Raw genomic sequence first — 15205 nt, 5'->3', positions numbered from 1 at the left:
CTAAACCAGGACTAAACCAGGACTAAACCAGGTCTAAACCAGGTCTAAACCTTGGATGGGTCCAGACCGGAGGCTGGGGGTTGATGGTTCTACTCCTGGTTTCAGAGCACACAACCTTAAAGCCCCACTGCGGAACATTTGGTCACAGTATAGAGTTCTGGAGGGGGGAGGCGGGAGTGGGTTTATTTGTTGCCATGGCGTCGGTCGTAATGAGATAAACCGGCTCTGTGTGGGCGGCTCCTCGGAGACGCTCAGAGACAATGGGCTCAAATTCCACTGACAGAACGACACAGAGGAGACTAAAGATGCAACGCGGAACTTTACTGCTCCTCCCTGTGGAGACGCTTCACCAGGAATAAACCACAGTGTGGCATTACATTTATCTGTCTCCAGGGAGACAGGCAGGAAAAGACACGACCAGACAAGTGACAGGTCAGATCTGTGGAGAGTCGGGCTGTGGAAAGGAGAGGAGAGGAGAGAGAGAGAGAGAGAGGAGGAGAGAGAGGAGGAGAGAGAGAGAGAGGAGGAGAGGAGAAGAGAGAGAGGAGAGAGGAGAAAGAGAGGGAGGTAGGGAGAGAGATGAGGAGAGAGAGAGGAGAAAGAGAGAGAGAGGAGAGAGAGGAGAGAGAGTGGAGAGAGAGGAGAGAGAGAGGAGAGAAGGAGGAGAGGAGAGAGAGAGTAGGAGAGAGAGGAGAGAGACAGAGGAGAGAGAGAGGAGAGAGAGAGGAGAGAAGGAGGAGAGGAGAGAGAGAGTAGGAGAGAGAGAGAGAGAGAAGAGGAGAGAGACAGAGGAGAGAGAGAGAGAGGAGAGAGAGGAGAGAGAGAGAGGAGGAGGAGAGAGAGAGAGAGAAGAGGAGAGAGACAGTGGAGAGAGAGAGAGAGGAGAGAGAGGAGAGAGAGAGAGAGAGAGAAGAGGAGAGAGACAGAGGAGAGAGAGAGAGAGAGAGAGGAGGAGAGAGAGAGAGGAGGAGGAGAGGAGAGAGAGAGGAGAGAAGGAGGAGAGGAGAGAGAGAGAGTAGGAGAGAGAGGAGAGAGAGAGAGAGTAGAGAGAGGAGAGAGAGGAGAGAGAGAGGAGAGAAGGAGGAGAGGAGAGAGAGAGGAGAGAAGGAGGAGAGGAGAGGAGAGAGAGAGTAGAGAGAGGAGGAGAGAGAGAGAAAGAGGAGAGAGAGAGAGGAGAGAGAGGAGAGAAGGAGGAGAGGAGAGAGAGAGTAGGAGAGAGAGGAGAGAGAGAGGAGAGAGAGGAGAGAAGGAGGAGAGGAGAGAGAGAGAGAGTAGAGAGAGGAGGAGAGAGAGAGAAAGAGGAGAGAGAGAGAGGAGAGAGAGGAGAGAAGGAGGAGAGGAGAGAGAGAGAGTAGGAGAGAGAGGAGAGAGAGGAGAGAGAGGAGAGAAGGAGGAGAGAGAGGAGGAGGGGAGAGAGGAGGAGGAGAGAGAGGAGGAGAGAGGAGAGAGAGGATTTTACAAACGAAACACCAGGGGTCAAAGGTCAAAACACACGGGTCAAATGCACCGGGGTCAAATGCTCCTTGTGTTCTTCTACTAAAGTTTTATTTCTCTGAGCTGAGATCTTCAAGGGGAGGGAGAGGAGGAGGAGGAGAGGAGGAGAAGGAGGGAGAGGAGGAGGAGGAGGAGGAGAAGGAGGGAGAGGAGGAGAGGAGGAGGGAGAGGGAGAGGAGGAGGAGGAGAGGAGGAGGGAATGGAGCAGAGGGAGACGGGGAAAGGAGGTTATTTGTCTCTGTGCTGAAAGTGATTCAAATGCAGTTTAGCTGCAGGGAAGAGAGAGAGAGAGAGAGAGAGAGAGAGAGAGGAGGGAGGAGAGAGAGAGGGAGGAGAGAGAGAGAGGGAGGAGAGCACTGCAGGAGAGGGGGAAGGGAGGCAGAGAGAAGGAGGAAGAGATAACGAAGAAAGAGGAGGAGGAAAGAGAACAAAATTGCTTCAGGTAAAAAGGAAAGAGCAGAAAGAGGAGGAAGAGAGAGGAAAGAGAGAGAACAAGAGTAAGAGAGAGAGGGAGGGGGGAAAGAACAAAAGAGAGGAGGAGAGAAAAGAAGAGGAGAGAGAGAGAGGGAAAGGCAGAGAGGGAGAGAGGTATAGAGAAAAGGTAAGAAAGGAGGAGAGGGAGGGAGAAGGAGAAGAGAGAGGGAGAAAAGACAGAAATGAGAAAGAGGGAGCGAGAAAACTAGAAAAGAGAGTGGAGAAAGAGGAAAGTGACAAAGGAGAGAGAGGAGAGAGAGAGAGAGAGAGAGAGAGAGAGAGAGAGAGAGAGGGACAGACTCTCGGAGCAGAGTGAACAGTGTTTCGTTCAGACTCGGAGTGGACAGTGTCGTTCAGACTCGGAGTGGACAGTGTTTCGTTCAGACTCGGAGTGGACAGTGTCGTTCAGACTCGGAGTGGACAGTGTCGTTCAGACTCGGAGTGGACAGTGTCGTTCAGACTCGGAGTGGACAGTGTCGTTCAGACTCGGAGTGGACAGTGTCGTTCAGACTCGGAGTGGACAGTGTCGTTCAGACTCGGAGTGGACAGTGTCGTTGTCCTGAGACGCGGGGCTGTGGACATCGTGGACGCGGGACACAGAGTCGCTGCTGCGGCTGAACCTGGAGGATCATGCGCCCCGCGCCGCACCTGCTCCTGACCGCGATCATGATCTGTGCGCCCGGGCTCAGCAGAGACACTTTCCCCGGGAACATCCACATCGGTGAGAGTCCAGAGGGGGGAGGACCAGGGGGGAGGACCGGGGGGGAGGACCGGGGGAGGACCGGGGGGGAGGAGAGAGGACCGGGGGAGGACCGGGGGAGGACCGGGGGGGAGGAGAGAGGACCGGGGGAGGACCGGGGGGGAGGACCGGGGGAGGACCGGGGACAATAGTTTATAAATGTGTTTAGTGACAGAATCCTGAATACTGCATTAAAATGTGTTTATGGACCAGACAGAGTACTGCATTCTGAATACTTCAGTACTTTAGCATTTTATTCTCGTGTAAAAACAAAACAGTTAAAACAGCTTCATCTTTGTTTCATTGTTTATTTGTTTATTTGTTTGTTTATTTGTTTGTTTCTGTGGTTGGGACATACAGAGGTGCATAAATGTGCGTCTCCACAGTTGTATATTTCTGATATATTTGTACACAGTTGTATATTTCTGATATATTTGTACACAGTTGTATATTTCTGATATATTTGTACACAGTTGTATATTTCTGATATATTTGTACACAGTTGTATATTTCTGATATATTTGTATATATCAGATTACAGATTACACTTCTGTCACGTGTCCAATCGAAGGATCAAATTAACACGAGACACGAGGCCAAAGTTTTTTAGATTTTTGTGTTTTTGCTCAGTTTGGTCTTAAATCTTTGCGTCGGGTTTATCCAAAAACACGGAACAAAAAACAGAACAGCAGAAGAGGCACAAGCTCCAGACCAAATGTCCCCAACTGTGTCTTTAACGGAGCAGTTTGAAAAATCACACTGAGGACTTGTAGTCGTAAAAAGGTTTAACACCGAAAATGAAATGTCAAATTTTCGTGTAAAGACTAAAAGATGTGACCAAAATGACACGAGGCTTTGGACCTGCTCTGTGTCAGACTGATGTCCCAAAGATGTGCAGTTTACAATAAAAAATACAATAAATAAATACAAATAAAAAAATAATAAATAAATAAAAATAATAAAGTAAATATAAAATGCACCTGCAGAGTCTCGTCTTAAAGGCTCTGAGCTGCAAAAAAAAAAGATTTCTAAGTTAATTTTTTCCATTTATTTTCATTTTTTCTGTCTGTTTTTCTGTTTTTTCCTGTTTAGTAAAAAAATCAAGCAAAACAAAAGTATATATTTTTAACCTGTAGTTATTTATTATTTTGTTGCTGTGATGATTCTTTTTTCATATTTTTTCTGCACCGACAGCACATTTTTATTTATTTATTTTTTTCTGACTGGCTGAAAAACAAACAAACCTGAAACACGACTGAGCTGTTTCTCTGTTTGAGCTGAAACCCCAAAGACACTGACGTTTATCTGGACAAAGTGTCCACGTCTCACACGAGACGTCGGAGTCCAGTCCTGTTTCTCCTGTTGTATTTCAGAGGTTTAAAAAAGCTAAAAACAGACTCTCACTCTGTCTCACTCTGTCTCACACGTCTCACTCTGTCTCACATGTCTCACACTGTCTCACACCGTGTCACTGTCTCACATGTCTCACATGTCTCACACGTCTCACAGTCTCACACTGTCTCACACCGTCTCATACGTCTCACACGTCTCATACGTCTCACACCGTCTCACACCATCTCACACGTCTCATACCGTCTCACACGTCTCACACCGTCTCATACCGTCTCACACCGTCTCACACCGTCTCACACCGTCTCATACCATCTCACACGTCTCACATTGTCTCACACGTCTCACATTGTCTCACACGTCTCACACCATCTCACAATGTCTCACACCATCTCACACTGTCTCACACCGTGTCACACTGTCTCACACCGTCTCACTGTCTCACACGCCTCACATGTCTCACATGTCTCACACCGTGTCACACGTCTCACACCGTCTCTCACTGTCTCACACGCCTCACATGTCTCACATGTCTCACACCATCTCACACTGTCTCACACCGTGTCACACTGTCTCACACCGTGATACTGTCTCACATGTCTCACATTGTCTCACACCGTGTCACTGTCTCACATGTCTCACATGTCTCACACGTCTCACATGTCTCACACCATCTCACACTGTCTCACACCGTGTCACACTGTCTCACACCGTGTCACTGTCTCACATGTCTCACATTGTCTCACACAGTGTCACTGTCTCACATGTCTCACATGTCTCACACGTCTCACATGTCTCACATGTCTCACACTGTCTCACACCATATTACTCTGTCTCACACTGTCTCACACTTCTGGGGTTTGTAAATATTATCTCAAAACCAATTAGCGACATTGTTATGACACTGTATCACATTATAGACTGTGCCGTATGCTAGCAGCGCTAATCTCCACTGAAACCAAACACACAGAGACGTGAGACTTTTACACCAGCGACAGGGTGAGGCGGCTGTGGAGCATTTGGGTGGAGGAGGGACTGTTTTTAATGGCTTCAAATCAAGCTCATGGAGGCTAGCAGTTATAGCGGCTAATCTGAGTCACATCGTGAGTGTCATAGCAACCAACGAAGGTCACGCCCCTTCCCGCCCACACCGCTGGTTTAACAGGGAGCGGGCCCTTAGCAACGCTGTCAATCAAACCTGTTGCTAACGCTAACAGGAGCGACCTCGGGGACAGAAGGACCTGATTTGTCTGTTATTAATGTTCAGATCTTGATTTACAGACACAATAGTGAAATAAAAACCCCAGGATCATGTAGAGGGTTAATACGAACATTTAAGACCAGAATGAGTCTGAAGCAGCAGAGACAGAGAGAGGACACAGAGAGGACAGAGGAGACACAGAGAGGACAGAGGAGACACAGAGAGGAGACAGAGAGAGGACAGAGGAGACACAGAGGAGACAGAGGGAACAGATTTTACACAGTAAGTGAACTGTATCGCAGCAGCTAACAGGTTAAATCTTCAATAACTCTCATAATACTTAAGTTTTACTCAACAAATTTTAGCAGTAGATAAACTGAACCTTCAGAGATTTTTGTCAATATATACGGTTATGATTGTTCACTTACTCTTGTACTTATCACTACTTAAACTCAGGGAAGGAAAAATGACCTAATTTTTAACAATAATGTTTTCTACGTGTCCACCATTTTGTGTTTTTTACCCTGAACAGCCCGATCCAACTCACTCTGTGTCACATTTAAACCATTTCCAGCTCATGGCTCTTATTTGATCCTTGATATCACATTTTTTTATTACGGTTTATTCACAAACACCTTTACTTTAAGATCATCCCACAGGAAGAAATCAGGACTAGTCAGGTCTGTGGAGATACTGCCCCTTGTCTTTGAAAAACACTTATTATTCCTTTAATGTCGTTTACGCTCGGGGCGTCTCTGGTGTTAAAATGTCGACTTTAACACCTCTGGGTTTGTGAATCTGACCCATGTGACTCAAAGTTCCACTGTACCATGAGGGGTCGTTCCTCGGTGCTGGATTTGCTCAGATTAATGTCAGGTCGTTCTAAATGCACTGAAAAAATAAAATAAATTTAAAGCCGCAAGCGGCGATGATGGCCCTCTATGCCCCTGTGCGTGGCGTCACATTATAATGGCGGTCCACGCCGTTGAACCGGCAAACTCATGCATAATACAGGCACAGTGTAATTTACTTTTTGGTACAATTCGAGGTCCACAATTATCTCCCCAAGTTTTGTGCCAATCGGACAAAGTTGCGTCTTTTACGTGTACCATAGGGGGCGCTATAGAGGCCACTGGCCATGTGCTCAATACTGTTCTCTATTTAAAGTCTTATTTTTAGGCTGATCCATGTGTCCGTGAGCGGGAATCAAAGAAACAGGAAATTAAGTCATATTTTGACGGCGTGCTACAGATAAACCATAAAGAATATCCCCAAAACGTGGATGATTCTTGATGAACAGCCTGTACAGATGTGGCATATGGAGTTTGACCTCATTTGGATGAAAAACCTAGAACTACATAGATTTCATTGCCACGTTAGTCAAAAGTGCCATGGGGATGTCTTTTCAATTCATTGCGCCCCTGCTGGCCAACCGTGAACAATGACCCATGGCCATGATATCATTTTTTGCTTCCTGTCATGCTTCCAACTTATTTCCAAAAGTTCATGAGAATATGATAATGTTGACGTTTCATGTGTACGGTAGGGGGCGCTATAGTGTTCATTTTGAATAAAATTAATATTGCATTCCATACAAGCCCCAATCACACATATGTGATGTGAATGTGAGCTCTGTAGGGCAATGGCCCTAATCGTGAGAGGACATCGAAAAAACAGGAAACAAAGGCGTTTTTCGGTGGCGGCGTACGGGCGAACCGTGTGGAATTTGGAGAAAACGTGGATGTTTTGTGAAAACCCATGTGTCTGGATGTGGCATGTGAAATCTGAGCTCATTTGGACCAAAAACCTGAGACTAGTAGCGTTTTGAAAACATGCAGCGAAAAAAGTGGCACATTTTTAATCCAACATGGCCGACTTCCTGTCCGTCATAGGGCAGTGCTTCAGTTCATTTTTATGCTTTTCCCCTCGTGTTCTATCACTGCTCTGATTTGTGTGCGTGTTTTCCAAAATGTACCAGCCTCCTCTCCCACAGGGGTGAAGTTCTAGGTGGCGCCGTCGAGCCGCTGTGCACCGGACATTGTTGTGATGCCAATTGTATGAAATTTTTGGCCGAGCCGGTCGATCCTATGTCCATATGTGGGACTTTTCGTCGATGTTCAGGGGGTGAAAACTGCAATTGTTTTGGCGGAAAAATAATAATTAGAAGAAGAAACCAAGGAAGAACAATGCCCCTAGCCTCGCTCCTGATTGGCTCTTTGGTTGCCATGACACTCGGGGTCTTCACACCTGCTCTGTCCTCGATGAGCTTCATTTGGAGCTGAAGCTGTGGCGTCTCAGTCACATGTTTAGTCTGTGTTTCGCTCTGGTTCTGTTCATGGAGGAGTTTGTGTCGCACGGATCTTGCTGAGTGTGACTTTAGTGTGACTTCCTGTTCACTTCCTCCTCCACAGATCTGGCAACTCCCTGAACCCCGGGACGCCAGATCTGTGCAACGATGTCCCGGATTTACACAACACGGAATAAAGAGGGCGGAGTCTGTGGAGAGACGAGTTAACTCAGGAAACACGACCAGTTTGGGTTTAGGAAAATGTGCGTGTTTCCCTCTGGTTCTCATGTCTCTGTGTTTCTCTGTGTTTCAGGCGGGTTGTTTCCCTCTGGTTCTCATGTCTCTGTGTTTCTCTGTGTTTCAGGCGGGTTGTTTCCCTCTGGTTCTCATGTCTCTGTGTTTCTCTGTGTTTCAGGCGGGTTGTTTCCCTCTGGTTCTCATGTCTCTGTTTCTCTGTGTTTCAGGCGGGTTGTTTCCCTCTGGTTCTCATGTCTCTGTTTCTCTGTGTTTCAGGTGGGTTGTTTCCCTCCGGTTCTCATGTCTCTGTGTTTCTCTGTTTCAGGCGGGTTGTTTCCCTCTGGTTCTCATGAGTATGAAGTTTTCCGGTTCGTTCTTTCTCAGCAGCAGGATGTTCCTAAACTCCTGCCTCAGGTCGATCTGGTCGACACGAGCAACAGCTTCAGTATGACCTACGCCTGTGAGTGACTCAGATGCCCTCCCTCTGTGTCCTCCCTCTGCGTCCTCCCTCTGTGTCCTCCCTCTGCGTCCTCCCTCTGTGTCCTCCCTCTGCGTCCTCCCTCTGTGTCCTCCCTCTGTGTCCCTCCCTCTGTGTCCCTCCCTCTGCGTCCTCCCTCTGTGTCCCTCCCTCTGTGTCCCCCCTCTGTGTCCTCCCTCTGTGTCCTCCCTTTGCGTCCTCCCTCTGTGTCCTCCCTTTGTGTCCCTCCCTCTGCGTCCTCCCTCTGTGTCCCTCCCTCTGTGTCCCCCCTCTGTGTCCTCCCTCTGCGTCCTCCCTCTGTGTCCTCCCTCTGCGTCCTCCCTCTGTGTCCTCCCTCTGTGTCCCTCCCTCTGCGTCCTCCCTCTGTGTCCTCCCTCTGTGTCCCTCCCTCTGTGTCCCTCCCTCTGTGTCCCTCCCTCTGCGTCCTCCCTCTGTGTCCCTCCCTCTGTGTCCCCCCTCTGTGTCCTCCCTCTGTGTCCTCCCTCTGTGTCCTCCCTCTGTGTCCTCCCTCTGTGTCCCTCTCTCCTTCTTTTCTCTCCTCTATCCTCCTCCTCCTCTTCTCCTCCCCCTCTCAGACTCTTGCTTTTTCTCTCCTCCTCCTCCTCCTCTTCTCCTCCCCCTCTCAGACTCTTGTCGTCTGTTTGTTTTCTTGTCATTGCCCGTCTGCTCCTTCTGTTCGTTCTTCTCTCTCTCCCTGCTCCCCCCACAGTCTCCCTCTTTCCTCTCTCTTTCTCCTCCTCCCTCCTTCTCCCCCCTCGCTCTCGCTCAGCTCCTTCTCCCTCTCTCGCCTTTTTTCACTCTCTCCTCTTCTCTCCCCCTCCCTCTCCTCACTCTTCACTCTCTCTCTTCTCTCTCCTCCTTTTCTCTCTCCTTTCTCTCCTTTACTCTCTGTCTCCTTCCCTTCTCCTCCTCTCTCTCTCTTTCTCTCTCTCCATCTGCTCCACTTAAATCTGTCTCCTCGTCTCTCATCAACGTCTCCACCTGCTCCAACTGTTTCACATCTCCACCTGTGTCAGATGCCCTCCCTGTGTGTCAGATGCCCTCCCTGTGTGTCAGATGCCCTCCCTGTGTGTCAGATGCCCTCCCTGTGTGTCAGATGCCCTCCCCGTGTGTCAGATGCCCTCCCTGTGTGTCAGATGCCCTCCCCGTGTGTCAGATTGTGTCAGATGCCCTCCCCGTGTGTGTCAGATGCCCTCCCCGTGTGTCAGATTGTGTCAGATGCCCTCCCCGTGTGTGTCAGATGCCCTCCCCGTGTGTCAGATTGTGTCAGATGCCCTCCCCTTGCGTCCGTGTTGTTTCACTCTGTTGTTTCGTCTCTTGTCGTTCGTCTGATTCGTCTCTGAGTTTCTTCTCTGTGCTTCAGTCGTTTCTTCTCATAAACGATGTTCTTTTGTTTCTCTTAATCTGACAGAACAAAGGTTTATGTCTGACACAAATAAACCACTTTCATCACGTCTTTAAATCAAACTCTTCAGATGTTTCTCCGTGTTCTAGTCGTTTCTTCTTCTCTTCAGACCGTCCTTACAGTCAGCAGTACGAGTCTGTACGAGGCTCCGCCCACAGGCCCACGCTCCACACGACAACACGCCATAAAAACACAAAAACATGACACAAACTGTGCACTATGACTTCACAAACCTGGTGTGATGTGCAGGAGTTTCATTCGTGCGATGCAGCTGAGTGTGACAGGGCTGTGAAGGGGGAGGGGCTTAGCACAGAGAGCACAGAGAGCACAGACTCTGAATCTGAAACGTGTTCATTTGTTTTGGTGAATCTAATATTTTAAACACAATAAAAGGAAACACGCCCCATGGAGCTGAATGCCTCGTCTTTAAAGCCACACTCTGAAACATTCTACACCGTTTCCCACAAAACTTGAGCTGGTTGGAGTTTATTTGGAAACGGATCCTTCAAAGCTCCAGATCTAATTGTGGAATCGTAAACCGAAGCCTCCGCCGCCGCCGCCGCCGCCGCCGCTCGTCCTTTTGTTCTTCTGTCAAACATTTAAACAAATGTTTGAAGGAGGTTATTTCAGTCCTTCAGCAACACACTCAGAGAAGAAGAGTCGAACCCACAACCTCGTGGTGAGAGGGCGGTGACACATTCTCTGAGCTCGTTTCTTGGTGTTTTGGCAGGTTTTTTACACCTGATGCCCTCCCCCTCACGAGTCTCTGTCCTCTCTCCTCCGCTCTTTCTTTACTGCTCCTCCTCCTGCTCACCCTTTCTCTCTCTCTCCCTTTTTTCTCTCTTCTCCCCCTCCTCCCGCTCTCCTCTCTTCCTCCTCTCCTCTCCTCCCTCTCTCTTGTCGCCTCCTCCCCCTCCTCCTCCTCTCCTCCCTCTCTCTTGTCCTCTCCTCCCCCTCTCCTCCCCCTCTCCTCTCTCTTGTCCTCCCCCTGTCCTCCTCCTCTCCTCCCTCTCTCTTGTCCTCCTCCTCTCCTCTTCTCCCTCTCTCTTGTCCTCTCCTCCCCCTCTCCTCTCTCTTGTCCTCCCCCTCTCCTCTCTCTTGTCGCCTCCTCCCCCTCCTCCTCCTCTCCTCCCTCTCTCTTGTCCTCTCCTCCCCCTCTCTTGTCACCTCCTCCCCCTCTCTTGTCACCTCCTCCCCCTCTCCTCCCCCTCTCCTCCCCCTCTCCTCCCCCTCTCCTCCCTCCCTCTCATCGCCTCCTCCCCCTCTCCTCTCTCTTGTCCTCCTTTCATCCTCTCCTCCCTCCCTCTCCTCCTCCTCCTCTCCTCCCTCTCTCTCTTGTCCTCCTTTCATCCTCTCCTCCTCCTCCCCCTCTCCTCTCTCTTGTCCTCCCCCTCTCCTCCCTCTCTCTCTTCCTCCTCTCCTCTCCTCCCTCTCTCTCTTGTCCTCTCCTCCCCCTCTCCTCCCCCTCTCCTCCCCCTCTCCTCTCTCTTGTCCTCTCCTCCCTCTCCTCTCCTCCCCCTCTCCTCCCTCTCTCTTGTCCTCTCCTCCCCCTCTCCTCCCCCTCTCCTCCCCCTCTCCTCCCCCTCTCCTCCCCCTCTCCTCTCCTCCCTCTCTCTCGTCCTCCATTCGTCCGGGTGATTGTTTATTGGGCAGAAAATTCCGTGTTTAGTTAAAGTGGAGTATCCCAGTGTTTTCCTGCAGTGACTTCGTGCTGTTGAGCAATCACTCGTCCTCACGCTCGGTTAAACGCCCCAAACACGAAAAACCCTTCAAGAAAAAACCAAGAGAGAGACTCAAATACACAGAACCTTTTATTTTAACTGTTCTTCACTACGGCAACAGTCACAGACGTACCACCCGACAGGCAGAGGACCCACAGAGCACCCAGTTTAAAGAGGACCCACAGAGCACCCAGTTTAAAGAGGACCCACAGAGCACCCAGTTTAAAGAGGACCCACAGAGCACCCAGTTTAAAGAGGACCCACAGAGCGCCCAGTTTAAAGAGGACCCACAGAGCACCCAGTTTAAAGAGGACCCACAGAGCACCCAGTTTAAAGAGGACCCACAGAGCACCCAGTTTAAAGAGGACCCACAGAGCACCCAGTTTAAAGAGGACCCACAGAGCACCCACAGAGCACCCACGTTTAAAGAGGACCCACAGAGCACCCAGTTTAAAGAGGACCCACAGAGCACCCAGTTTAAAGAGGACCCACAGAGACAGATGCCCTTACCATGTGTCAGTCCTCTCTCCTGAGGTATCATATCAGATGCCCTCCCTGTGTGTCAGATGCCCTCCCTGTGTGTCAGATGCCCTCCCTGTGTGTCAGATGCCCTCCCCCTCTCATGAGTCTGACTTCGATTCAGATGTAGAGTGACAGTGACCTGATCATGTCCCGAGTGCTCAGCTCACAGACTCATCCTAACAACACACAACAACAACAACATCCACAACAACAACCACAACAACAACAACAGCAACAACAACAACAACAGCAACAACAACAACATCGACGACAACAACCACAACAACAACAACAACAACATCCACAACAACAACAACAACAACATCCACAACAACAACAACAACAACATCCACAACAACAACAACAACAACATCCACAACAACAACAACAACAACATCCACAACAACAACATCGACGACAACAACCACAACAACAACAACATAGACAACAACAACCACAACAACAGCAACAACAACAACAACCACAACAACAACAACATAGACAACAACAACCACAACAACAGCAACAACAACAACAACCACAACAACAACAACAACATCGACAGCAACAACAACATCCACAACAACATCCACAACAACAATATCGACAACAATAACCACAACAACATTGACAACAATAACCACAACAACATGACCATCTTTCCTTTTATTGTTTTGAAAATGCTGTGGTCGTCTAAAACAATGTATTAATTAGGTTTGTGAAGTCATAGTGTACAATTTTGTATCATGTTTTTGTTTATTTATGGAGAATTGTCGTGTGGAGCGTGGGTGATGTTGGTTTGTGGGCGGAGCCTCGTACAAATTTGTACTGCTAACTGTAAGGAGGGTTTGAATAGGGCCCAGAAGAGATCTCTAGATTACTCAGACATGCATAGACGAAATCCAAAAGCTCTGCAGACGTTTTTGATGAAAGAACAGCGTCCGAACACGGGAGAAAGTCGATTTTGCAGAACATCACCACTTTAAGCTCGTTATGGTGATATAACATTGGATTCTTGGAGTGAGCGCGAGCAGATCGGTGACGGCGAGCAGAGGGGGAGGGGGGGGGGTCTCAGCTGTGCCCCTCCGGCTTCTGTCCTCCCTCCGTTTAAATAAAGATCTGCGCGACCTCCAGCTCCTGTCGTCTGCGAGTTTAAATAAAGATCAGTCAAAAGCCGCAGGTGACGCGGATCTGGTTGCTGTTCTGCTGCATCTGAACGCACTGACGCGGATCCGGCAGCACACACTGTTTTCTCTTGAGCGAAGGATAATGAGTGTATTTACATTCTTGGTAACACCTGTCACTTTATTTTACTAAAGCGGCAGTATTATGGAGAACTGACTTTTCAGCAACACTTCTGAAGATGAGTGTTTGATTAATCTAGCGATCTCTCTCAGGCCCTAAAAGGAGACTTGAAGACTACCACTTCATGACATCACAAGGTGGAACAGAGCCTTTTAAACCCTCTTTATGGCACCTTAGCAACGCTCTGTTAGCACAAAACTACATTTAAATGAATCTTTCAAATCCACTTTAAAGCTGCACTGTGCAACTTTCTGTAGAGGAAACTCGCCAACATGAAGTTTAAAACCATACTTTGGAACATTCTCTATGGAGGTATACAGGGTTTAAGCCGTACTGTGGGATATTACAGCCAAAGGAACAACATTTCCGTGGAAACAAGCAGAAAGAGGCCCTCCCCCAGGCTAAATACGAGTTAGGTTTGTGGAGATGTGAGTCCGCTCAGAGTAAAGACAATGAGCTGTACATTAAACACGACCAAAATGAAGAAAAAACATGAAAAATGTGACATACTGGGGCTTTACCTGTCAGATTACAGACGTGTGGAGCTGGTTTATGCGTCATATCTGTGATTCTGGATCTAACCTCATCAAAGTAAAACTGGGTCAAAGGTCAGGGGCTTCTGTCAGTTTAAATAAACAAAAGTCACATGATTTTTTTGTTCAGCTCCAAAGACACGGCCGATCTCTAATCCCAGAGCATCTTTCAAACTCCTCAGAAATGAAAATAAAATACTACACAAGAGAAACAAAAGTACAAAACTAAACCGTAAACTATAACTGTATTATCCAGTTTAATCCGGGGCATCTGGAGCGCTGCGTTCAAACAGTGAAGCCACGTCCCTCGCGGCGCACACCCGCTAATGCTAACAGACAGATCCTCGTTAGCATGGTAGTGCTAGCTCGGGGCGCGGGTCTATTGTTAGCGATATCACGGCCCAAAGGGAGCGGTTATTTCAGGGCCAGCGGAGGGGACGTGTTGTTAGCATGTTAGCATTAGCCTGGGGACAACAGCGAGGACAGAGAGACGAGGTGACCGCTGTGCCGCCGAGCAATGCACGCTCTGGGACCAGGACCAAACCAGCAACTCAACGCTCCACCGCAGACATGAACACGCTGCTGTCTAAGCAGTAAAAGTAATAAAGTAATAAAGTACTGTACTAGATATTTGTAGTTTACTTAAGAACATTTAAAACTAGAAACTTTCACGTTTTAAACAAAATGCAAAATACTTTTACTTTTTACTCTTTAAGTATATTTTCATTTTTCATGTGATACTTTTACTGTAGTATTTTTCTGCTCCGGCGTCTGTACTTTTACTCAAGTATCTGTTTTTGTTGTGACACATTATGTTTGTGTCTTTATCAGTTTTTGTTTTATCGTGTTTTATTTGTCTGGTGTTTCCTGATCAAACCGTTTCAGTTTCAGAGCAGCTTCACTTTTCGTTTCTTTCTTGTGACATCAGACGCTTCGTTTCTAAAGACTCAGGGAATCGGAATCGGTTTTGAGTTTGAAAATCGAGTCTTTTTCTTGATATTGAAATCCAGTTTGAATCGTTTTAGTATCGATATTTAAGTATCTGATCATCAGTACTTTAGACAGTCCTCCTCACGTCGAGTGTGAAGTACTGGGAAGTACTATGAAGTACTGTGAAATACTGTGAAATACTGTGAAATACTGTGAAGTACTATGATGAAATGTGTAATGAAAGGAGAAGTGTAAAAACAATGCAGTGTTTTTATATTGTTAAACCTGTCCCCTTCTCCTCTCTCTCCTCCCCCTCTCCTCTCTCTCCTCTCCTCCCCCTCTCCTCTCTCCTCCCTCTCTCCTCTCTCCCCTCTCTCCTCTCCTCCCCCTCTCCTCCTCTCTCTCCTCCCCCTCTCCTCTCTCTCCTCTCCTCCCCCTCTCCTCTCTCCTCCCTCTCTCCTCTCTCCCCTCTCTCCTCTCCTCTCTCCTCTCCTCCTCTCTCTCCTCCCCCTCTCTCCTCCTCTCCTCC

General features: G+C 48.3%; 1 protein-coding gene across 1 annotated transcript in view; it reads left to right on the top strand.

Annotated features, from left to right (window-relative positions):
- Positions 1-2598: 2598 nt before the first annotated feature.
- The window catches only part of LOC117381829 (glutamate receptor 1-like), a 51508-nt gene continuing 38901 nt past the window's right edge, over positions 2599-15205 (top strand). Inside the window, exons 1-2 of the mRNA XM_055226626.1 lie at positions 2599-2689; positions 8108-8242. Of these exons, the coding sequence (XP_055082601.1) occupies positions 2599-2689; positions 8108-8242 (226 nt within the window). The remainder of the gene's footprint in view (positions 2690-8107; positions 8243-15205) is intronic.

This window comes from Periophthalmus magnuspinnatus, chromosome 14 (genome assembly GCF_009829125.3).
Source record: "Periophthalmus magnuspinnatus isolate fPerMag1 chromosome 14, fPerMag1.2.pri, whole genome shotgun sequence".
NCBI classification, from domain to species: Eukaryota; Metazoa; Chordata; class Actinopteri; order Gobiiformes; family Gobiidae; genus Periophthalmus; species Periophthalmus magnuspinnatus.
The sequence above is the reverse complement of the archived record's forward strand: the minus strand, read 5'-3'. Positions and strand labels throughout refer to the sequence as shown.